Raw genomic sequence first — 26,148 nt, forward strand, 5'->3', positions numbered from 1 at the left:
ATTGGTAAGGTTCTCTTGTCCTTATCCCACAGTTCAAGTTTCCATTTAACGTCAAGAAAAACCATGCGCTCATAATACTGAGCAGCATCTAATCCCGAAACCACGTCAAATTCACCTAACCTGAGGCTTGGCCGTCTCCGGTACTATTACGTATAAAATTGTTTTGTTCTTGAAAAATGATCTACAAAATTCGACTATTTTGTCAACAAGATAATTGCATCTATACTACGCATAGAAAGTTGTGCATACAGGTTTCATCTGCTTGAAATTTTATTAATGTAAAACGAATTACACGAGCTAAACTTTTTCTACGGATTTTCGATTGCGAGACAGAAGTTTTTTGTGAGCATAAAATATTTTCAGTGTAAGAATTCCACTTCCATTTTATACGAGCTATTTCGATGATTAAAATGTAATAAATTGAATTCCCCTAACAACGATGCCAAAATCTACAACATTTAATAGCATAACAGACATCAAAGGCATTTAGTATGTTACAAACTGAACAAGCTCTGAACATATATACTTGATTTCACTGACGTTACTATTGTTTTTTTTTCTTATCAGCCTTTCAATTGGGCAACCACTTGAATAGGAAAGTGATCTCAATGGTTTCATAACTATTTATCAAACAAAATTAAGTCAAAACAGCCACGAATACATTGAAATTCATAGTAGTCCTCGGTAATAACTTTCTGATAATATTTGCATAAAGTAAAATATTTTAAGACACAAAAAACCATTCATTAAAAAGTTCTGCCGCGGATATCAACAAAAGCAGCCTTCAATACTATCATAAACAGCAAATAATACTAACAAGAAATGAATAAAATTTTTGCATTTTCAAGAAAGTTTAAATCTCACTAATGCAAAAATGGAATAAAATACTACTAAAAACTACTTCCAAATAATTGGTTCTCTCATTCGCAATTTGGTCGAATCACGTACGCATTTTTCACAGACCTCAAATTCATTAGTTTTGTGAGCAGGAGCTGAGATAAAATGCACAAGTTATTTGTTTCAAAAATATTCAGTGACAAGGAAATTCCAATCGATTTATTTTTCGGATAGATACCAAAATTGCTTAAAGACTTTCAGGGTTTTACCTCCTGGAAAAAATCAGGCCAAATTTTTCTGAGGTTTACGGACTCCCGCTGACATTTTACGCTTGAGAGCTCGACGTATGCAAGAACTGGTGCATTTTTGAATAAATGAAACGGAATATCTTTTCAATAAATATCTCTTAATTTTGTCAGACTCAAACCTATTGAGAAAAAAGGAGCTATTATAATCATTTTATAGAAAGAGGACAACTTTAAAATCGGCGGGTCTCTCATTATTGCCCTCTTCCTCTGCTTGTCGTCTTATAACGTATAGCCCCCCCCCCCCCCCCCCCCCTCCTGTAATTATAAAATGGCGTTAATAATTCCGTGGGGGTTGTAATGCGAAACACTCCAATCGGCACGTGTAACTTGTTTTCTAACACAAACTTGTCTTGAAATGTATAAAATCTGATTAAGAACAGGAAAAAATGTACTGATTTTGATTGAGATAAGAAATGTATGCATAGAGTAGACAGGGAGGATATGAAATGAATTTTAGGGTTGTGAGCTGTGTGAACATAGTGTGAACATCAAACCAAAATTACTTACAAAAATTGGTTCAACTTTCAGGCGGGTCTGGAAAAACGTACTGGATTATTATTTAACACATTGTATTTTTTTGTTAAACAAGCTCCAAAACGAAGGGAAGTTTCGGCGGGTCTTTCCGTTTATAGCCTTATAGACCTCAGGATCCATTCCGTTTGAGCGTTTGTGTCTCCCCCTCACGGATCTTTTCCCTTTGTAACAAGCTTAGTGGATGCATATTAATTTCAACCCACCAGCTCACGTGCCATATTTTTACATAATCCATATTTTTACAAAATCTATTTGCCCCCCCCCCCCCCCCATAAACCTTAAGATTAGATTTCATCCCACTCCTTGTCTTAGTATAAATTGTAAACTTAGGAATCGATATCGACTATGGCGTATCATGATGAAATTCTGAGTAGTTATCTTTTGAGCAGTTTCTAAAAAATGGTGACTTTTATAACCTTCGCTTCCCCGTTATCCGAGAACTGATCCTTCGCAAACGTATCAAATGCATCTTGACTGTTCTCGTTAAGATTCCCACTCAATCCCCAGAAGTAAGCGTAGGCGAATGTCGTGTTCAGAGTAGTGTTGAATCGGTTCTCGTCCAGGCTGAAGTCAGCTCCACCCTTCTCGGCCAGGAAGAGCGATTCGAAGAGCTTGCAGAGTGTGGCAACTTTGCTTATCTCAACCTGAAAGAAAAGTATGAATTTCAAAGTATGGTTTTTTTCCGAGACTTATTAGTCCGTTGCAACGAGTTGATATTGTATCTCTACAAACTTTGTTTCTATTTTCTCTTGACTAGAATTGGGCGCAAAAATCATCCGATAATATGAAACAAAGTTTCTTAGGAAGAAGTAAATTCAGCAAATAACCAAATAGGTTAAATATATTTGTAACAAACTAAAAAACAATAACTTCATCTTTTATATATCATACATAAAGTTTAATTTAATTCTGAGTTGATTTCTGAAATCATTTAGAAGATCACATTTCTCAAGAAAAAGCATTTTTTCCAAACATTTCCGAAAAAGCTTTGTAAAATTTGCAGTGAAAAAACAGTTTTGAGTAGAACTGTTCCAAGTAGTAGACGTAATTACTTGTCAGAGCTCGACCCGAGAATGATTGTTAGTCTCAATTTGAAACTTCGTTTTGAAGCGCCGACATTGACACCCAATTCTGACTAATACCCCCCCCCCCCATCTTTGCTCTGTTCATGTGATCAAAAGCTCTGCCCTCGTTAATTCTCTATTCTTGCTTGATGTCAGTAATTATAAAAATATATTAATAGTTCTTACCTGTTTCATAACTTCGACTCCGTTTTTCCTCACCCACTTGAGCCCATTTTCCACATATGCAATGAATGTGTTCAACAGTTTCTCCTTCTGCTCCTCGTCAAATTTAGGAAGACCTGCCACCCAAGTGCGCACATAGGGCTCCCACTTCAGCTCATTAGGGTCAATGTACACCATACCACAGCTAAAACAACAAGGTGAAAAAATAAACAAAAACTGGCTAGTAGACTAATCTTAAGTTTTTACATTATAACAGTAATCGGTTTTTGCCACTATAGCTCCAAGACAAAAAAACTATAGGTAGCTATCTGGTTACATTTGCAATAAATGGGTGACGGGTGGGTGGTAATAAGGAAAAGTTCGCACATGTCCTTCAAGAAAAAATCCACAATTAAAAAAAAAACGATAATAAAACAAACCGCTGACATCATACAACGTGCACTCAAACGTATCACTTCTTTCCGAACCATATAAACTGACGATCATGTATCAAGGGCAAAAATTTCTCAAACAAAATGCTGATCCAAAATATTGAGTATCATTAATCATACTAAATGTGTAGGCATGAAGAAAAATTTATAATTTTCTTGCAGGCCAGAAAGGCATACTTGAGGAAGCTGAATTTGCATTATTGAAAAAAGTTGGATGACGAGAAAATATTAATAGCATGTCTCTGACATATGGTGTTCACTTATGGTCCTTCTTTACTGAATCTCAGTTGCTACAATAAAATTTATGAAAATCTTTGCTCAGAAAACAACGTTTTTTACCAGACTCCCGCTCGGAATAGCACATAGCGAAATCTCATTAGAAACATTTTATTAGTAGCGTGATTGCATAGACAAAAGTGTTCTAATAACCACTACCACTCAGCACAAAAAAAGCAAGAGAAGAGAGATATCGTAGCATACAATAATAGCTTAAAACGCAGCACTCGATTAGCCAAGACACTTTTTCACCTAAAAACAACCTGGAAAGCATCTTAGGTAAATATTTCAATTGAAAGTTTTGCACTTAAAACTTTAGTTTAAGATCGATAGAGTACTCATGTTGTTCAAAAAAGTTAAGAAATCAAAGCTCACAAACCTATATATTTGAAAACTCAATTGCTGGCAACCCTATGTCGTGCTGACAATGTTTATCGTATTCGAGGTCAATTTTAAAAAGTGTTGGAAATACGCATTCAAAGCTTCTAATGAAAATCTGATCAAAATTAAAACCAAATGCAATTGGCGAATTAAAACTAAAACACGTTTAAATTAATTCACTGTATTTATAATCACCATTTAAATAAAAATTTGTGGTAACCAACTTTTTGTTTAAAAAAAACTTGAAAAAATTTTTTGAAACCACAATCAATCTCTTTGAATGGTATTGTTTTGTATAATGTTATCAAAAAATCGTTTAATACGTTTTTAAACTGAAACAGCCATGAAAATCTGGAAGTCTGACAGTGAATTTGAGAGATGTCATAGCACCCTTGTGTTAACACAAAACATACCTTAATTATGGTACTAAAAAACATTGATTCAAATGATAAAACGGCGCCGCCTAGGATGGCTGAACTGCCAGGTTCAGGAGGTTCGAAGGTGGAGCCCTGGAGGGATGAGGGGGCGTGGGGTGACTGAGAGGGTGAAACTATTAAGATTAAGAACCGCATTTCACACCAAGAAATTGTCTCCTCAAAACATTTTTAGTGACTCCCATTCTTAGAAACTGGCTAAGCGTAGAAGCTCTAAGAGCACTCAATGCCGTCCGGGCGTTACCTATTTCTCTGTTGTAGGCAAAACCTCATGAGAAGGGGTCAGACAAAAAATTTGTGAAGCAAAAAACTGCATAAAAGAGACCAAAATACTAAAATAATTGCCAGAGAAATCGTTTGAGAGCCATTAAAAATCATTGAAAGTATCTTGAATACGAATGAAAACACGTTTTGCCCAGATGGTTACCCTTTGGATCTAATTTCTTGTTCAAATAATTTTCTCTGCAAAGGTGACAAGTTTGTCCGCTCAGGGCACGTTTCAGGTGTTGGGAACCACATTTTTTTATATTCTGGGACCGGTTTTGATGGCTGCGCTTTTCGTTTTTGGGTATCCGTGACTTGGATTAACTGATATGTTTCTGTTAAGAAATTTTCACTCATTTTTGCGTCATTTGTCAACTGAGGATCTACTTATAATGACTTTTCAGCTTGGTCAGACGCCAAGAATGAGAACTTGGCAAGTTCTTTGCCCCTATAAACGGTGACTGGGTGTTCAGTGATATTCATGACATAGATATATAGAATGTTATTTTCGGTAACTTTACATAGAGAGAACGTTAATATTACTTCACTATCTTTTTGAAAGATTTCGTTTAGACTTATTACTTCACTAAATTCAACATATGACTCAAGCTTCTCCGGCAGCCTACAATCTGATAATTTTTCTGATTTGGCTGTAATACTTGCTTTCTCTTGGTGTAAACTCCAAGCCTTCTGGGTTGCAATTCGGGCTTGATTAGGTTTATTTGAAGAGTTTGATCAGGTTTTTAACGTAACTTTGTCCTGGGCAGATGCTAACTTTTTCAATTACAAAAATTGGATTGCTTAGTATTACAGGAGTTGTGAAAATTAGAACAAGGAATTCTTCGCTGAATGATTGTGTGCCCGATATAAATGTAATTTTAATTGCTTTATCAACTTTCACTATATTTCCTTTGCCATTTTAACATTATCTGGATCAAAATTTTCTATTTCTATTATTGATTGATTAATGCTGTTGATAAATACCTTGTAAAACTCACGGCGTATCACGTTTGCAAATGCCCCGGAATCAATTAGTGCGCATCTGTCTAATTCTTCGTCAAATTTAACTTTAACGCAGGATAACGTTCTGCCTGACAGTGCTGGCTTTTAATTGGGCTGACGATTTTCTGTTGAGAATTCCACAGACTTATTCACTTTGTTTTTGTAACCATTTCTTGCAATTTTTTACGCTTTTTGATGCTTTCGTTATAAACTGGCTCTATTACTTTATCTAGACTGGGACAAAACTTGCTTTTGTGATAATGATGAATCGAGTCCTGTAGCTTTTTAAATTTTTTATGTTGGTTTTTAAGACTGGGTGGCTGTGCTTATTTTTTTGTCGATTAAAGGGGTTGTTCATACGTCTTGTATTTTGATACTGAAGTGAACCTGCGTAACTCAGCTCATTTGCTTGATGATTATCGTAACGGTCTGGAGCTAGGTTTGGGCTATCATAAACTATCCCCTGTCAAAGCAGATTTACCGGGGTATTTTTTGGAACGGTATAAATAGGTCTATTAACGTAAGCTGGGTGAAAAAATGGTCGACTATTAGGAATTTCATTCCACTAATTTCGGGTTTCTGGTTGCTGGTTTTGATGAAAAGGTCCCTACTCTCAATAGTTATCAGAACGAGGGGTGTACTGTTGCTGGGGTACATAACGTGGTGGATATTGACAAAAATTAGGCTGATAATTTTGATATTGGGGCAATAACATGGTCTACAACACTGTCTGTAGACTTGTTGAGCGTAAAGTGGTGTGAGGATGTTTACTGTGCCTTGCTCTGGCAGCTCAGTTTTAAGTGCTACTTTGAATGGTATCATTCTGTATGAAGTTTTCAAAAATTGTTTATTACGTTTTTAAACTTAAACAGCCATGAAAATCTGAGACTGAATTTGAGAGACGTCATAGCACCTTGTATTAACAAAAAACATAACTGAATTATGGTACTAAAGTAGATTGTTTCAAACGATAAAACGGCCCCGCCTGGGATGGCTGAACTGCCAACTTCAGGAGGTTCGACTGGGGGAGCCTTGGAGTGATGAGGGGGCGTGGGGTGACTGAGAGGGTGAAACTATTAAGATTAAGAACCGCCTTTCACACCAAGAAATTGTCTCCTCAAAACATTTTTAGTGACTCCCATTCTTAGAAACTGGCTAAGCGTAGAAGCTCTAGGAGCACTCAATGCCGTCCGGGCGTTACCTATTTCTCCGTTGTAGGCAAAACGTCATAAGAAGGGGTCAGACAAAAAATTTGTGAAGCAAAAAACTGCATAAAAAAGACCAAAGTACTAAAATAATTGCCACAGAAATCGTTTGAGAGCAATTAAAACTCATTGAATGTATCTTGAATACGAATGAAAACACCTTTTGCCCAGATGGTTACCATTTGGATCTAATTTCTTGTTCAAATATTTTTCTCTGCAAAGGTGACAAGCTTGTCCGGTCAGGGCACGTTTCAGGTGTTGGGAACCACAATTTTTTATATTCTGGGACCGGTTTTGATTGCTGCGCTTTTCGTTTTTGGGTATCCGTGACTTGGATTAACTGATATGTTTCTGTTAAGAAATTTTCACTCATTTTTGCGTCATTTATCAACTGAGGATCTACTTATAATAATTTTTCAGCTTGATCAGACGCCAAGAATGAGAACTTGGCAATTTCTTCGCCCCTATAAACGGTGACTGGGTGTTCAGTGATATTCATGACATAGATATATAGAATGTTATTTTCAGTAACTTTACATAGAGAGGACGTTAATATTACTTCACTATCTTTTTCAAAGATTTCGTTTAGACTTATTACTTCACTAAATTCAACATATGACTCAAGCTTCTCCGGCAGCCTACAATCTGATAATTTTTCTGATTTGGCTGTAATACTTGCTTTCTCTTGGTGTAAACTCCAAGCCTTCTGGGTTGCAATTCGGGCGTGATTAGGTTTATTTGAAGAGTTTGATCAGGTTTTTAACGTAACTTTGTCCTGGGCAGATGCTAACTTTTTCAATTACGAAAAACGAATTGCTTAGTATTACAGGAGTTGTGAAAATTAAAACAAGGAATTCTTCGCTGAATAATTGTATGCCCGATATAAATGTAATTTTAATTGCTTTATCAATTTTCACTATATTTCCTTTGCCATTTTAACATTATTTGGATCAAGCTTTTCTATTTCTATTATTGATTGATTAATGCTGTTGATAAATACCTTGTAAAACTCACGGCGTATCACGTTTGCAAACACCCCTGAATCATATAGTGTGCATCTGTCTAATTCTTCGTCAAATTAAACTTTAACGCAGGATAACGTTCTGCCTGATAGTGCTGGCTTTTAATTGGGCTGACGATTTTCTGTTGGGAATTCCACAGACTTATTCACTTTGTTTTGTAACCATTTCTTGCAATTTTTTACGCTTTTTGATGCTTTCGTTATAAACTGGCTCTATTACTTTATCTAAACTAGGATTAAACTTGCTTTCGTTATAATGATGAAGAGTCCTGTGGCTTTTTAAATTTTGTATGTTGGTTTTTAAGACTGGGTGGCTGTGTTATTTTTTTGTCCATTAAAGGGGTTGTTCATACGTCTTGTATTTTGATACTGAAGTGAACCTGCGTAACTAAGCTCATTTGCTTGATGATTATTGTAACGTTCTGGAGCTAGGTTTGGGCCATCATAAACTATCCCCTGTCAAAGCAGATTTACCGGGGTATTTTTTGGAACGGGATAAATAGGTCTATTAATGTAAGCTGGGTGAACAAATGGTCGACTATTAGGAGTTTCATTCCACTAATTTCGGGTTTCTGGTTGCTGGTTTTGATAAAAAAGGTCCCTACTCTCAATAATTATTAGAACGAGGAGTGTACTGTTGCTGGGGTACATAAAGTGGTGGATATTGACAAAAATTAGGCTGATAATTTTGATATTGGGGCAATAACATGGTCTATAACTCTGTCTGTAGACTTGTTGAGGGTAAAGTGGTGTGAGGATGTTTACTGTGCCTTGCACTGGCAGCTCAATTTTAAGTGCTACTTTGAATGGTATCATTCTGTATAAAGTTTTCAAAAATCGTTTAATACGTCTTTAAACTTAAACAGCCATGAAAATCTGAGACTGAATTTGAGAGACGTCATAGCACCTTGTATTAACAAAAATTATAACTGAATTATGGTACTAAAGTAGATTGTTTCAAAAAATAAAACGGCCCCGCCTGGGATGGCTGAACTGCCAAGTTCAGGAAGTTCGACTGGGGAGCCTTGGAGGGATGAGGGGGCGTGGGGTGACTGAGAGGGTGAAACTATTAAGATTAAGAACCGCCTTTCACACCAAGAAATTGTCTCCTCAAAACATTTTTAGTGACTCCCATTCTTAGAAACTGGCTAAGCGTAGAAGCTCTAGGAGCACTCAATGCCGTCCGGGCATTACCTATTTCTCCGTTGTAGGCAAAACGTCATAAGAATGGGTCAGACAAAAAAATTGTGAAGCGAAAAACTGCATTAAAAAGACCACAGTACTAATATAAATGCCTTAAAATTCGTTTCAGAGCCATTAATATTAATTGAATGTATCTTGCATACGAATGAAAATACGTTTTGTCTCGATGGTTACCCCTGGGATCTAACTTCTTGTTCAAATATTTTTATTAGCAAAGGTGACAAGTTTGTCCGGTCAGGGCACGCTTCAGGTGTTGGGAATAACAGTTTTTAATATTCTGGGACCAGTGTTGATGACTGCGCTTTTTGTTTTGGGGTATCCGAGACCTGGATTAACTAATATATTCCTATTAAGTAATTGTCATACATTTTTCCGACATTTATCAACTGAGTATCTACTTCTAATAACCTTTCAGCTTGGTCAGACGTCAAGAATGAGAACTTGGCAATTCCTTCGTCTTTATAAACGTTGACTGGGTGTTCAGTGATGTTCATGACATAGATATATAGAATGTTATTTTCAGTAACTTTACTTCTTAGAGAGGACGTTAATATTACTTCACTATTTTTTTTCAAAAATTTCGTTTGGATTTATTACTTCACTAAAGTCCAAATATGACTCAAGCTTCTCTGGTAGCTTACAGTCTGGAAATTTTTGCTGATTTGGTTGGAAAACTGGCTTCCTTTGGACGTGAACTCTAAACCTTCTGGGTTGCATTTCTGGATTGGTTTGGTTTGTTTGCAGAGTTTGTTCAGGTTTTTAATGTAATTTTGTCCTGGACAGATGCTAACTTTGTCATCAACAAAAAAGGGTTGCTTAATATTACAGCTTGGATTTCGTTTGGATTTATTTCTTCACTAAACTCAACAAAACACTCAAACTTCAGTGGAATCTTGAAATTTTTTGCTGATTTGGTTGTAATACTTGTTTTTTCTGGGTGTAAACTCCAAACCTTCTGGAGTGCATTTCTCGCTTGATTTTGTTTATTTGAAGAGTTTGATCAGGTTTTTATGTACGTTTGTCCTGGGCAGATGCTAACTTTATCATTAACAAAGAAAGGGTTGCTTAATTTTACAGGAGTTGTGACAATTAAAAAAAGGTATTCTTCGGTGAATGATTGTGTGCCCAACTTTAATAAGTGTAACTTTAATTGCTTTATCAATTTTTACTATATTTCCGTTTGCCATTTTAACATTATCTAAATCAAGTTTTACTATTAAAGTTATTGATTTAATAATGTGTTTAATATATACCTTGTAAAACTCGTATCACGTTTGCAAATGCCCCGGAATCAATTAGTGCGCATCTGTCTAATTCTTCATCAAATTTAATTTTAACGCAGGATAATGTTCTGCCTGATAGTGGGACAATGCTGAATAATTGCCGGAGATTTGTTGCTGGCTTTCAATTGGGCTGAAGATTTAGTGTTGGGAATTGCACAGACTTATTCACTTTGTTTTTGTTACCATTTCTTGGGTTTTTTACGCTTTTTGTTACTTTCGTTATAAACTGGCTCTAATACTTTATCTAAACTAGGACAAAACTTGCTTTCGTTGTAATGACTAATCGAGTTCTGAGGTTTTTTATATTTTTTTATGTAGGTTTTTAAGACTGGGTGGCTGTGAAAGTTTTTTTTGTTGATTAAAGGGGTAGTTCATACGTCCTGTATTTTGATACTGAAGTGAACCTGCGTAACTAAGCTCATTTGCTTGATGATTATTGTAACGGTCTGGAGCTAGGTTTGGGCCATCATAAACTATCCCCTGTCGAAGCAGATTTACAGGGGTATTTTTTGAACGGGATAAATAGGTCTATTAACGTAAGCTGGGTGAACAAATGGTCGACTATCAGGAGTTTCATTCCATTAATTTCGGGTTTCTGGTCGCTGGTTTTCATGAAAAAAAGGCTTAGGATTGTCAAATCGGTGTTCAAAATCTCAATAATTATTAGAGCGAGGTGTGTAATGTTGCTGGGGTCCATAATGTGGTTGATATTGACAAAAATTAGGCTGATAATTTTAATATTGGGGGCAATAACTTGGTCTATAACTGTCTGTAGACTTGCTGAGGGTAATGTGGTGTGAGGATGTTTACTGTGCCCTGTTCTGGCTGCTCAGTTTTACGTGCTACTTTCTCTTCAAGCATCTGCTCCAGCTTTTTGATTTTTAGTTATAATAGTCATTGCTTGAAACATTTTTTCTGTTCTTGATTCTACTATCACAATAAAATCTTCATCATAATACTCATCTCTGATACACATTTCTCTGAATCCTATTTGCTGACTAGCTCACGTGCATTATTGGTCTATAGTGTCCGGTTCTGGCCTTTCTAACAACTTCGGTTTCAGCCAATTGGGCATCAATTTTATGAAGATGCGCTTCATTTCAAGGTCAGAGTTCATGCGATGCTTCTAGGTCAAATGCGCGGGCTTGAGCGTCAACTGCTCCTGCTGGTATTACTTCAATTACCGGCGCTGGATATGCTTTATTAGCTTCTGTTCTTAACTTTACTAAGAAACTCTTTACTGTATCTGAACTTTTGGTTCTCTAACTTTATTATTTGGATCTCTCTAAGGTCATCTTGAGTGAACCTATTTCTCAAAGCTGTTATACTGTTCTCAAAAACTAATCTTGTGTCCTCTGGTGGGGTTAAAAATTATCCTAAAGAGAGAGAATATTCGAATGTTGTGCTGCTGCAACTCCTGCGACTCCGATTGCTCCCGTTATTAACCGTTCAGACCCGTCCAATTATCGGCTTGCGATACAGAGAAGAGCGTGATGTAGATTTGATCACATGATGAAAACCCGTTTGGATTATACGCTTTTAGTTCAATCAGTCTTATTGCTTTCTAAAATATTAATTGGCACGCTCAACTTGAAGAGGAGCGAAATTGATTAGCACAGATAAACGAAATGAAAATGAATAGCTTTTGTCTAAATAATGAGTAGCACAATGGACTATAGGAAAAATTACTGAAACTATCTGCTCAAACATCAGAAAAGATGGGCTTCCTATAAACCTAATGCCTAAAGCTCCGGTCGAATCGTCAGACTGTATTTCGTTGAAGCCGTAAGGCTGCCGAAGTCTCACCAATAAAGAGTGCCCCGTAGTTTATGAAAAATCGTGGGAATCACGACCGCACAAGCCTTGTGGAAGCTGGAATCAGATAGGCAACGGTGTAATGGCGGAGGCCGCAGTTTGATTCATTAACCTCCGCTGATTTTATACTTTTTGTAGAATTTTTATAGCTGATTTAATAATTTTGGTTTACCCGTTCAAATCCATTATCAAGCTATGGATGCAGTAATTATAACTCTAGTTTGCATTTCAACATTATTTTGCGAGGATTTTATGCTATTCCTAGTATTTAATAAGGTTAAAAAATGAGCGAAAGTTATTTATGGCGACGAAAATTTTGTTCAATGCAATAAAACTAAAGCAGCAATAGTTAATTTTATAAATTTATTTACTCAATTGAAGTATCCACGTTCGTAAACACCATGTGTTGTTTATGACCGTTGTGACAGATGTGGTTCAGTTTGGCCCAGTTTGTAACCCCTCAAATAGTTTTGAATTTTTGTTGCAATTAGGCCCCAAAGACACAAAAACAATTTCCACCCATTCATTCCTCTGTTACTGTTTGTTGTATTGTCATCTTGCTTGCAATTGATGTGCTGGAGGATGAATGAAACTTCCATGGGTAAACAAGGAGGAGTGAAGGAAAGAGTCAAACAAAAGAAGAAAACATCAAGTGGGCGAATAATTAATCGGAATTTTGGTCCGTTAAACGGGGAAACCGTTGACAAATCCTCTCACTATGTTACGCACTAACATTTAAAGATGTTTACTCGGTTTTTAGATGCTTATATTAGGAGTCATTATCTATAATTATCGCCATTGTACAAGGACTTAATATGGTTGTTATATAGTGCGATATTAGCAGATATAAAATTAGCATAATTAGCTAGTAATAGCCTTCTATTTAGCGGTTCAGATGCCTGATATATCCACTAGTTGCCATGTAAATTAATAGCTTCTCATTGCTGAATTCAAGTTATGTCCGAGTCTATCATGACTTAGAAATTGGACGAAGTTTTCCAATTCAATCTTCAATTATTTTATTCAAATTTTTAAAGAATATTCAAGTTCTGCAAGTTTTACTGGTAATTCGAGATATATTTATCAACTGATCGTCAGGCTGGCTCTTAAGTGTTCTGGTCTTCCTAGATTCCAAAGATTTGTACCTCAAGTTGTATTGGTCCTTCGAAAATATTTTCTGATCTTCAAATTGGGCAACTTCCAGCTTTTGTGCGTTTCTTGATGTTAGTTGAGCAAAAAAAAAACAATTTCCGTTTTAGCACCTACTTTATCGGCATAATAACTTCACCAAGTATTCATTTATTTACAAATTATTCACTCACGACTTTATTTACAAATTATACTTATTCATCTTCATCGAACTTAAAAGGTAAATATTGAGGCTCTTGGGTACGTAATATGTTTATCAGTAATCTGTCAATCTGCGGTTGTTTTTAGTAAACATAAACAAATTAGAGGTTAAAGTCCTTTATGGAAATTTGGACTCGATACGGCCTTGAAACTATCTGAATATGAACTAATTGACAGTAAATTATATGGATATTTAGTGGAAATCATCACGAAACTATGAGGCACGAAATAGGGGCGTGACAGATAGCATGAGCCACATTCTTCTTCAGGAGAGTTGGATCTTTTTCCTCTGTGCGCATCCAGTACGTAATTAACCCCCCAGTTATAGAGCACGTGCCATTAGACAGTAAATCACTGTGCAAAAATAAAGCACGTGCGTCTGGGGGCGCAAATATGCACCCACTAAGCTGGGGGGGGGGGCACATACGGAAAAGGTCCAAAGATTGTTCCCCCTTCTCCAATACGCTATGCACCCATAATTAAGGAAGTAACATAGAGAACACGTGCCAATTAGTATATCATCTTTCAAAAATGGGATCCATTCTGTCCCCGCCCCCACTTAGTGGGAATATATGAACCCTAGGCACACGTGCAATATTTTTACATAGTAACGTGCTATATAACAACTCATAATTTGAAACGAGGGGGTCATAAAAAACACTGGGGTGGGGGAGAGACAGAATAGATTCCAAAAATGGCACGTGTGCTTGGGGTTGAAAATAAGATGCACTCAATAAGCTGGGGGAGGATTGTTGCACAAACGGAAATGCCTTAAAAGTATGAAAAGTAATCATAATCTCGACTTCATAAAGGAGAGGTACTGAAAAGATGACACCAAAAAAGGGAGCCAGTAGTTCAAGACTCCGTGGCGCAACGGTAGCGCGTCTGACTCCAGATCAGAAGGTTGCGTTTTCGAATCACGTCGGGGTCAGTTTACTTTTGCATCTGATCGAGAATTCAAAACCGCATATTAGACTTATCGTTATAGCCACTATAGTTTGCACGCAAAACAATCCCATCATGGCATTTTAATATTTTAAGAACCCTCCCCTTCATCTTTTTTTTTTACTACAAAACAGATGGGACATTGTGCCAGGAAAAACCGAAAACCATAAGCGGCTAAATCGGACATTGCTGTCTTTCCCATTATAGGCCCTCATTATGGTAGATTTCCCATGATTGGGGGATCTATTCTGCCCCCCCCCCCCTCCTCCCCCAGCTTAGTGGTCATATAACTTTTACAGGCGCACGTCAGCGGCGGCTAAAACGGGAAAGTCCCCATTATCCATCTGCCAAATGGAAAGAGTTTGACTTATTTTACAAGAGCCGCAGAAGCTTTTTACTTTTCTCAATTGGAGTGTCAGGGGAGGGAGGTATCAGCATGAATTACAAGAAAGAGGTCTTCAAACCGTGAAACAGTAGCAGGCGAAGCCACAGCCAAATCCTGCACTTCGAACAACATGTGGATGTAAGGAGTGAGTTTGATCCTCTCACTGTTAGCCAGACACAACATTTTGTTGTCATCCAGAACTGTATTCATGTTCTCAATCCAGAGGGCATCCACCGGACCATCACACACTACCCACTGGTGGTCAGTTGTCGTATTCTGGAGAGAAAAGAGAGGTCAAAGTAACATTTCAAACAGTCAAATTGGAGACTAACAAGAAGTGCGCAGCTAAAACAAACCAAGTACACAAACACCTACACAAATACTGATAAAGCATCCAAACTTCCAACACTTAAATATACATGATGTTTAATCACTGCAACTATCACTCTACTGACTCGAACATTCTGATGACAGGGCTTGGAATTTTGACAAACGTCGCAGAAATCCAAGGGCCGAGCTTTATATTGATGACGTTACGAAGTTTAAATAAGAATAAGCTTCAAAAAGTCAAGCTAACATAATTTTGGGGGTCACAGAAAACTTTTACGAAAAATGATTCTTCTCGTGAAAAACTGATTTTTTCCCTATTAGAATGCATGATTCATAAAATTTGTGCTTTGAAAATTTGAATTTTTTTCTTTTTGAAAAAATATGGTGTTTCATGTCGAGCTTAGTTGATACCGAGTTATTTGACGCGATGCTATAAAATTTCAGAAACCAGTTGATTTGTCTGCTTCAACTATTTTACAAGAAACTGTGATGGGGCATGCTGACTGCGTTATGAGAAAAAACAGTTCTTTTGAAAAAAGCAAAACCTTAAGCATGCTTCACGAATTTGCGGACAACCCATATTTTTGATCGGAGAAAAAAACGACAAAATCACAAGAGACCAAGTTTTTTAAGTTAATATTTTTCTATTCCCGAAGTATCGGATTTAATGGAATGACAGTCTTTTGATACAATAATTGGATTTTGAAGAGGCGTATAAATGTCAACTGTGATAGAAAAAGTGTTTTGTCAAAAAAGTTACCTTTTGACAATCACTGCATTTTGCTCGGTGTGACAGGATTGATTTTCAACCTTATTTAACGATCCTCAATAAATAGGTGATTTACTTTATAATTCGTAAAGTAAACAGAACAGTATTATGCTGAAATGGTTATTATAGTCTTGTGGTAATACGCCATAAAAAAGACAGTAAGTTTTAACTGCCATCATAACAAGTTTTTCTGGTCATAAAATTAAAAGTAGCTCTCTTAACGAGTATCGACTTCTTAAGTATTCAAGACAAAATTGACAATTACAATTATGAGAAACCCTAACAAAAAAGTCAAATTTTCATTATTAGAAATTGAATTCTCCAGGACCCTGTGGGCCAAAGTGCACAAAACAATTTTTTTCTTTATTAGACTACGAAGAAGCCACAGCACTCCATATTAACATTGAACTTCGGCCGTGATAATTTTCTGAGTTGTAATACCTTCATATCGAATCCGACGGGCCGCTAAGGCATTGTCTTGGTCCGCGATGCATGACCACGTGCGCATCTCTTAGCCAGCATAGTCAACGGGATTTTTTCCCGGTATGTATTTATTTCCGTAGGGGTATTTTTCTTTGGGTGTTCTTATTAAAAATTAGTTGTTTCTTTTTTCGTGGAGCTCAGAGTTCAAACTAATTCAGAGCTTAGCTTAACCAACGAACATTTTCTTTCCGACTTGCAAGTTATACACTATCAGATTTTGGAAGCATTTAGGTTTCCCAATACGATATAAACAACGAGCAATGAAATAAAAGCGGCCACTTTAACAAAAGGTAGTTATATGACAACAATAACTCTTGAGAAAAAATTTCGTAATCTGATAAAAAAGGAACCAAGTTTCTTTATATCCCGGAACCTGCATCATTTCCCGGAACGAGTTTCAAGACCTGATCAGTACTTCTGCAGTGAAATGAACGTCTTGAATTGACAAATCAGTCCTGATCCGGTTTTCTCTCAAATCTTAAGACCTGTGAAGACTTGCTCAAGACTTGTTAAAGCTAAGTCAAGTCTTGGCAAGAATTGAGAAGTCTTTTATATTGCGCAGTTAATAAGCAAAGAAGAGTTTTGAGAAGTGTGATTTATAATTTATTCATTAGCTTTATTTCGTCAGATTAATTTACAACAAATTAATTAAATCTGACCAAGCTGTTTCTGACCAAGCTCTTTCTGTTTAAATCTTTTATGTCAATTCAAAAGGTGCTATACATTCACTCGGAAACCAACTTTTTTCCAATGGACAGAAAGGAGTTTTATGACTGGTATATTTGGGCAATGTCAAGAAGTTTTTCAATCTCTATCAAGTGAATTTTGTGGAATTGCTCCCATTTTCTTGTGCTTCCTATTTCACGTTGGACTATTTTGAATGCATGCCATTGTAAATGGCGGCTGTTTTCATTCGTTGCGAAACGAAAAAATAGCAACACCAAAAACTGTGCACAAGACTTGACTCAAGACTTGATCAAGACTTGTCAAAACTTAAGACTTGATTCGACTTGCCACGTCTAAAAAGTGACACGATCGGATCTCTGATACAGCACTGATCCAAGACGTGTATTCTCACAGAATCAGTACTGGTTGAGACTTGAAGTTCAGTCTGGGTTGGCATCATTTCAATCAGAGGTCACTAAGTCATTCCAATAGATGTTTATCTGTTATTTACAGTTCGGATGTTCACTTTTCAAATCAATTTGTCTGTTCGTTGCTTGGATATCCCAGAAAAATATCTTGTTCCACAATTGGAACCCAAATGGCGGGAAAAAATTGATTGACTTGAAAACTGATTTTAGAAACTTCAAAAAATAAATTGTTTAGTTGAACTTGGCTTGTTAGGCAAGACCTATGCCGAAGACCATACAGCTAAACAGATAAAAAGCAGCGAGTATCTTTTGAGAAATTCGATAACACCCAATGAAAAGTGGCCACTTTATGTGAACTACTACTAGAAATGAAACAATGAAATGTGAAATTACGTTTGATACTGATGACGTAATAATATCAAGGCCGCCTAATTGTCCATTAGAACTATTACTTACGAACTGAAATAAGCCAAAATAAAACTCAATTCAACTCAAAATAAAACTCAATAGGGCTTAAATGTTGATATCAACAAAATGAACATTTGAGGTGCATGTTTCAAAGAAATGGTGCAAACAGAAAATGATGAAAAGAAAACATTTCATATTTAGTTTACTTCATGTAGATGAGAAATCTTTAATTTAGCCGAATAATTACAGCAAATAATTAGCTAATCAGCTTAACTATTTAGATAACTCATAGACAACAATTTTCCCAGTTTTCGTTACAACATATTATGATGTCTGAGATATCTGTTATGTATCCGGGTTAAAATAAGTTATTGTGAACAAGCAAATTAGTGCCCGAGTAAAATTATCCAAGGAAAGTCAACGCAGTCTTTCACGATTTCCGTTTTAATCTGCCTTTCAGTGGTTTATTTTTGCGCAAAATCAGTCAAATTTGGTGCGATTATTTAATTTTTCAAAAAGAAATACAAAATATATCAATTTCTAGTTGGAGTGCTAAGTGATTATTTGTGAATGTATTGTCTGATTTCTTTGAAAAATGTTTTCTGCGACTATAATTTTTTTTTGGTATTTCTGACCGTTTTGCTCGGATGCGAAAAACTCACGTTGGCCGCAGCTCTGACTGAGATAGCGAGTAGACCGTCTTTCCATTCAAGTGTCAGCTTGTCAACCTCTCCATACAATTCCCCCATTGTGATACTCTTGGGGTTGAGAGTGTATTTGGTAACTGGTTTGTAGTACTCGTGGCTCTTATTGCCCTTGTCTCGTAACAGCTGGTATGTATCCGCTAGAATCTAGAAAATCATGGGAAAAAACATGAATTAAACCATGACCATAACCAACTAAGGTCGCAAAAATTGATCTCGAAGGACTCTAGTGGGAGCTCTAATCTATTGCAGCCTGCTTCAGTCCGGGGGGGGGGGGTAAAAGAAAAAATGACACCAATTTCGACGCTTTTCAATTGATTTTTAGTGCTGAACTGCCGCCAATTGAGTTCAGGTGCTGTGCTCAAAACGTTGAATGAGAGAGAGAACTATAGATCACGCAAAACGCAAAAAGTCAAGGGCGCAAAAGTCACTCAAAATGTCAAATCGGTGAAGCAAATATTTTGCATAAAAAGATCGAAACGGTTACAATAATTGCTTCAAATTTCGTTCGAGAATCAATTAACAATGTTCGGATCTTTCTTATGTTTGTGCTCCTCACCCCCCGCCCAGTCGTTGCTTTGTTCACGAGAGAATGAATGGAAAAAAATGGGTCGATTTTCTATATCTTTGTAGACTTATTTTTGACTCTTAGAGATGCCGTGAGTGAGTCTGCTTGCAGATTTCCAATGACTGATTTCGATATTCAAAAAAATTGGCCGCTACATAAAATGAAACTCTGTCGGATGATTAAAACATAGCCGGCAGATTGCCGGAAAATAGCCGCGATAGACGCTTGTGGCCTACCATGAATTGAAACAACTAAAGAGGTAAGATTGACAGATCGACCACCAGCTTTTTAATAGACCACTAGACTTTTCGGGTTAGATTCGGACTGTCATTTTTATGAGACACATTTGCTCTACAAGGCAAAAGCCCCAATGGAGCTTTTTCAAAATTAATATTCGATATTAAAACTCAAGACTCTATTACTCAGGAATTAGGGCATATAAGTTTGGCACTACTTAGATGCACACTATTGACCTTTAATTAGTATATGTTCATAAAATTTAAAGTTCCATAAGTTAGTTCAGAAGTCATTTTTTTAGTGAGGTAAGTCACGCAATGGACCTGAAAGCAGAAATGACGCCACGAACACAAATTTTAACTGCAAAGCAGTAGAAGTCACTGAAGTCATTGAAAAAGTCAATTCCAAGAAGTCAGGGTAAGACGAAACAAAAATTTGTTGGATGAAGTAAAAAAGTGAGCGCTATAATAGCCGCCTGGAATTGCTCACGCGGCTATTAATAAACCGATTTCACTTTCAATATGATTCATGACTACGATTCGGATCATAACAAAGCGTACATCAATATAAAATTAATGCATTCTAAAAAAAACTGTTTGCAAAAAATACTCAACTCGTCACTCACATGTAACACTGTTGTTTTTCCACCACCCGTGGGTCCGACTGTCATGACTCCGTGCCTCACAATCATAGTCTCATGCAACTGAATGACCTTCAAAATCTCACTTTCGACCAATTGCAGTCCTCTCTTAACAAGCGCCTCTTGAATCGTTTCCTTGAACACTCCATAATCGTGCTCTGGAATCTCAACTCCTGGGAACAGATCCAATAAAATTGCCCGGAACAAAATTGAATCATCCGCCAAAAACTTGGGCAAGTTGCTGTCGCGAAGCGCCCGGATCAGCACAACATCTTCACTCTTGTCTGGGTTCTCACGTTTCAGGGTTCCAGCCATGACCAGCACAGATTTGACAGCACGCATGCCGAAGTCGTAATGGTCCTGTTGAGAAAGTTGCTCGGAGCAGAGTTTGTACATTTGCACCATTTTACGCGCCAAGATTTTTGACTCTTCGAAACCCTCCGAGTACAGAATGACCTCAGCAATGAGACCTGAAGTTGAAAGTTCTTCATTTCATTGAAACTATACGAAACCGAATGTTACCAAGGTTTAAGTTTAAGAACTAAGCTTTGGATTTGTGCTTTTTTCAAAATTAACAGCGTCTGAGAGGCTATATTGATTCATTAATTCGATTGGCAAAAGTTTTCTTGAGAATAATTCCAAAAAAGTTAATTTTCACCTTTCAATTTTCAGAAAAATTTTAAAGTTACATCTGTACCGTTATAAATGTTATTAATTCAGAAATATTGGAGCTCACATCAGCATTTCACCTCGAAGGCAAGGAAAAATATAGAAATATTTTAGCCTACCATAATCAGGAACCATCATAGACATCGGTCTGAAGAGGGCTTTCAAGTTGTCTGGCAATTCAGTTCGACCGGCGTAACCCGGATTCATGGTGATAAAAGCGGCCGCTGTCGGGTTCAACTTGATCTCCCGGCCTTCGAACATGAATCTTTGGAGCTAAAACAAAACATGATTATTGCGATTGCAGTATTTTAAAAAACCACAGCAAATCTTTTCAAAGACCACATTAAATTTTCCGATGAGATCAACTTTAAACAGATGTCAATTTAAATTCAATTTTCACACGCAAACTCCGAAGGCAGCGAATTTCTCAAAGACCAACTTTTAACCTTTAACATTTAAAAAACCAGATCTTGATACGGCAATTAGTCAACTCTCAAAACAGTTACGACTATTTTTTTATATTCAGAGAAAACGATGCTTTATTAAGAAAGGAAAATTTGGTACCTTTTGAGCTTTTGCATTTCTGATAGTGAGCAGCTGCTGGGCAATGACAGACAATACCTCGATATCGATTCGGTTGAACTCGTCAAAACAGCACCAGGCACCAGACTGGGCCAGACCAGAGAAGAAACGACCCATCATCTGAAATTGAAATAGACTCATGAAAATGTCAAGTTTTAATTGCGATTGAGACATTAAATGATAATGAAAGTGTTGAACATGCAGTTGCATACACAAGGAAATTAAAAATTTGGGAAGTATATTCACTTGTGAGTTGACGTTTAATGAATCAGTCATAGGAAATGACAACTCTGACATTTAGGATAACTTAACTAATACCTAGCTATCTGCAGTTTGGTCAAAATAGTCAAAATATTTTAATCAATTTCTATTATAACTAGCATAACCTAAAGGTAATGCTTGAGTAGGTAAAAATACCTTTTAATCGTCCTTTCAAGTATATATCGCTATTTCACTCTATAATTCAGTCTACATTTCACCTCCACCCTCCAGATACTAGTACAAAAATCTATCGTATGCTACTAATTATCATTATCATTCAGAAATAAATTATGTGAAAACTATTTGCTAGCCTACCTTGAAATCGAGACCCTCTGAGCAGTTGAATACCACGCACTGTTTAGCCAGAGACTTGGCCAGATCCTTGGTGGTTTCAGTCTTCCCAGTCCCAGCGGGACCAGCAGGGGCACCACCCAAATCCAACTCCAGAGCACCCATCAAACACAGGTAGCAACGATCCTATACACACAACCAGAACTTGCATCAGTTTGAAAATTAGTGCTTAAAATATCAGAATTGGAAAACGGATGAATTAAATCAACTTAAATTTATCACATTATCAAAGGGCCAGGTTTCAAGGACAGGAAAATATGTTTAGTTAATTTTAAAACGACAATGAAATACAACATTTTTGCATATATCCTCTGAACTCTTCAAAAAAGCTCTTATTAAAAATTATTTTAGAAAACCAAAAACTAATCTTTTCAGTATATCGGTAGACTTTTCTTTTAGGATCTAGGAAATAAACGGAATACAAAATAGCGATCTCAATGGATACAACAATAGTGTTATGAGTAGCTGTAAATGTGTACCTTTGATCGCTTTCGACTTAATTTATAATCATTAAGTAACAACAAGCAAATATGAGAGGTACAATTTGAGATGAAGACTTACAGTCAGGGGGGTAACGACTAAACGTGGTGATGCTCCTAGATATTCGTAGCCATACAGGTAGCATGCATTGGCCATCCTGACCTGACAGTCGTCAATGTCCTGATTCCAGTAGTACCTCTGGTTCTTCTGCCAGTCGAAAGAGTTCACATTGTCACACTAAACAAACAATAAATTAGGAATATCAAACAATTTTTGAGCTCACAAATGACCATACATCTCTTTTCCATTAAATTACTACCCAAATGTGAAAAATAAAATTGAATAAACAAAGGGAGCAGATGTAACTTTAACAAAATTTGAATTTCAGCTTAGAGAAGAAAAAAATAAAAAAAACTACCTTTAAACTATCTATAAGCAAAAAAAAACTCATGTCGCACGTCATCAGAAAAAGCGTCAAGGAAATTGGTTCAAAATTTGTTTGCAAAAATGGCTCCAAAAAGAGAATCATGAAGTGCGTTTGTTCTAACCTATCAAAGGCCTAGCAAAATAACTAAATTTCATACAGTAAAAACTGTTCATCCGTAAGAAATTTACAGATATGCATGTGAACAAATCCTCTTCCTACTACAAGAGGAACGCTTACTATAATTCTGAAATAAGAACTTTTTAACATTTCAAAAGGACTAAATGCAGAATTCACTATTTCTACTTTTGATTATACCTATTAGAAGAGCCCACTGGAAAAATTATGAACAGTAGTTAGTACGTGAAATGGAGAGGAAACTTAGAGACTAAATTTTTCCCGGAGAAACAAAAAAACTTTTTCCACGATCCAAGTCTGGAAACAACCACAGAACCAATACAACAAGTTTAAAGGCTTTTAGATTCGACCATTTGTACAGGAGACCAAAAGCCTTCCAGAAATCCTTAGGCTCTATGTAAATCTAATTAATTCTAATTTGATTTGCTCGGAGAAAAAAAACAAGGTGCAGACAAGGATCAGTCAACTGGAAATTCGGTGGAATAAATTTTCTTCAATGACGAGGGCACGGCAAAAACAGCAAAGACGCTAGCAGCATACTTTCAGCGCAGAAAAAAAACAACATAAAATTCTTAAGATTATTGAACCAGTACTAGATATTATAAACTTTAACGGGCTCAAACAAAGCGGGTACTGGTATTAAATCATAAAGGGGCTGCAACGCACAATAAGGAATCTAATTTTAAAATCATCACCAAAAGACAGAAAACAATGAATGACAAGTAAAATTTCACAGTAATCACATTAATTGTTCCGACTTTAATTAATGAGGGAAGGATCTTTTTTCATGCTAGCCCAGCGTTCTTGTTCTGTAATATTGACTTCCCGAAATATTCATTGGAGAAACACAAAAAGTGTTACTAGAAAAAATTGAAGAGGTGAAATGTTTTGCAGCGGAGTTTGTCGAATTTCACTTGTGCTAAGAAAACAAATGCAATTTCATAAAAACGAAAATATGCTGTACTATTATGCTGCAGCTACAATTAGCAGCAACACAAATTAGCTGCACAATTAGCAGCATATGGTTACTAATTAGTTGCTATATAAATAAAACTAGTGTAAACTGACAAAATTATACTTAGAAATAGCGGTGGCTTTACTTTGTCTAATAGCAATGGCGAAGTAATATTATACGAACTTCAGCTAGCGGTTCGAAAGCCTCCTTGTTCTTGTTGTCATGCATTAAGGTGTTAAAAACCGAGATGCACTGGTAGCTAAATGCAACATGATTGCCAAATTAGTTCGCTAAAAGTTTAAATTCGTAGTATACAAGGCCAGTTTTTGCGTAGTTCAACACTGACGCTATCGCAATAATTCATTAAAGACGAACTTCACAGTCTTCTCGCACTTTTTGTTATCTCCTGAACTTTTAAATTTGAAAATTTTCTTTAAAGTCTTTCCATTTCAAGCTGTCTCGAAACAGAATGGGGGTGGGGCAGAATAGATACCATTCTTTCAATCAGCTATCATTTATAGTTTCAAGCGAAAGCGTATTCAACTTCAGCGACATTCCCGATTCGTCCCTTTAAAGTCTTTCCATTTCAAGCTGTCTTGTTTATGTTGTGGCTGTCTTGTTTATGAATCAACAGATCCAAAAACATTCTTCGGGTCTATTCTGCCCCCTCCCATTGTTTTTATGCCCCTCCAGTTACAATTTATGTGTTGTTATATAGCACGTTACTATGTAAAAAATAGGACGTACGCCTGGGGGCGTAAAATTATATGCCCACTAAGCTGGGAGCTCGAAACAGAATGGGGGTGGGGCAGAATAGATACCATTCTTCCAATCAGCTATCATTTATAGTTTCAAGAGAAAGCGTATTCAACTTCAGCGACATTCCCGATTCGTCCCTTTAAAGTCTTTCCATTTCAAGCTGTCTTGTTTATGTTGTGGCGATTACGTACAACTATGCCGACGTAACAAGATGCCACGTTCAAGAGTGCCAAAACTGGAATTGATTGAAAAAGTACCTAAACCGCCAATACCAATTAATTATCATTAAAATGTCAGCGGAGTTTATTTTCAAAGCAACCAGGGCACGCTGGTCAGTCGTTCGGTTGTAATAGATTCATATCAAGTCCCACGGGCCGCTGAAGCATGGCTATTGTCCTCAATTATCGCTATTTGCTCTATAATCATCTCGCTCTAATTAGCTTGTTCTAATAATTAATAAAATCTAAAATCTCACCATTTCATTGTGCTTCATTCAGGAATTTTTACGTTCATTTCAGTTAAAGTGATCTGGTTGATTCGGAAATTTATCGGGTGAAAAAGTGAATAAATGTTCGGCACTCTTATAATGGGCACAGTTACACATCGGCGTAGTTGTACTTCACCATGGTGACTTCAAAAAGAGTCAACATTAAAAAGAGCCAAAAATTTAATTAAAATAAATGATTAATTTACTGAGCAAATTAAATTTAACTTTGAAATAAGACCCTTAAAATTATAACGCTGTATTTCAGAAATTAAGTTCCATTATTTATTAGCAAAATAAATCTGACGCGACGAAATAGTTAATTATATTGTAATTGTCGCGGGCCGTGTCCATGCCTCAACAAATAATGGGATTTGATACGGAACTATCACAGGCCAACATTATCAATTTAACAAAACAAATACTTCTCGTATCGACTAACTAACAATTTAGGGTTAATTAAGTGAAATTTATTGATTTCGGTTCTTTTTGAATCAGGTCAAGTGTTGGCGCTTTTCAACTTCGACTCTTTTTGACTGCACTGTTTATGTAGAGTAACACTTTCGTTGATCATCCTGAGCTTTAGGTAGCACAAATATATAAAAAGAATACATTGAAAATATATTCAAATTAAATCAAACTGCTCATGCAAAACAAAAACAATTAACAAAAGAACGAGGCAACTACCAAGCTAACTTCTAATTCTTAATAAGCGAATCAACAGATCCAAAAACATTCTTCGGGTCTATTCTGCCCCCCTCCCATTGTTTTTATGCCCCTCCAGTTACAATTTATGTGTTGTTATATAGCACGTTACTATGTAAAAAATAGGACGTACGCCTGGGGGCGTAAAATTATCTGCCCACTAAGCTGGGAGCTCGAAACAGAATG

General features: G+C 36.5%; 3 protein-coding genes and 1 non-coding gene across 10 annotated transcripts in view; 3 read left to right on the forward strand and 1 right to left on the reverse strand.

Moving 5' to 3' along the window:
• The window catches only part of LOC142351793 (dynein axonemal heavy chain 6-like), a 199,474-nt gene that overhangs the window by 74,865 nt on the left and 98,461 nt on the right, over window positions 1-26,148 (reverse strand). For 4 of the 7 annotated variants that reach the window (XM_075403970.1, XM_075403969.1, XM_075403971.1 and 1 more), the window contains 10 exons: window positions 22,579-22,734; window positions 21,982-22,143; window positions 21,388-21,525; window positions 20,943-21,096; window positions 20,140-20,624; window positions 18,668-18,856; window positions 15,001-15,197; window positions 2,930-3,110; window positions 2,096-2,323; window positions 1,653-1,679 (listed from right to left, as the gene is read on the reverse strand). In XM_075403970.1, coding sequence (XP_075260085.1) covers window positions 1,653-1,679; window positions 2,096-2,323; window positions 2,930-3,110; window positions 15,001-15,197; window positions 18,668-18,856; window positions 20,140-20,624; window positions 20,943-21,096; window positions 21,388-21,525; window positions 21,982-22,143; window positions 22,579-22,734 — 1,917 coding nt within the window. The remainder of the gene's footprint in view (window positions 1-1,652; window positions 1,680-2,095; window positions 2,324-2,929; window positions 3,111-15,000; window positions 15,198-18,667; window positions 18,857-20,139; window positions 20,625-20,942; window positions 21,097-21,387; window positions 21,526-21,981; window positions 22,144-22,578; window positions 22,735-26,148) is intronic. The other 3 variants (XM_075403973.1, XM_075403972.1, XM_075403967.1) reach the window with 1 other exon arrangement.
• LOC142351794 (uncharacterized) overlaps window positions 1-26,148 on the forward strand; it is a 338,941-nt gene that overhangs the window by 27,547 nt on the left and 285,246 nt on the right. The gene's annotated exons all lie outside the window — the stretch shown is intronic.
• The window catches only part of LOC142351795 (uncharacterized), a 192,012-nt gene that overhangs the window by 27,546 nt on the left and 138,318 nt on the right, over window positions 1-26,148 (forward strand). The gene's annotated exons all lie outside the window — the stretch shown is intronic.
• Window positions 14,451-14,522, forward strand: Trnaw-cca (transfer RNA tryptophan (anticodon CCA)). Its single transcript has one exon. It is a non-coding gene; the product is annotated as a tRNA-Trp (tRNA).

This window comes from Convolutriloba macropyga, chromosome 13 (assembly GCF_964194025.1).
Source record: "Convolutriloba macropyga chromosome 13, txConMacr16.3, whole genome shotgun sequence".
In the NCBI taxonomy this organism is placed as follows: domain Eukaryota; kingdom Metazoa; phylum Xenacoelomorpha; order Acoela; family Convolutidae; genus Convolutriloba; species Convolutriloba macropyga.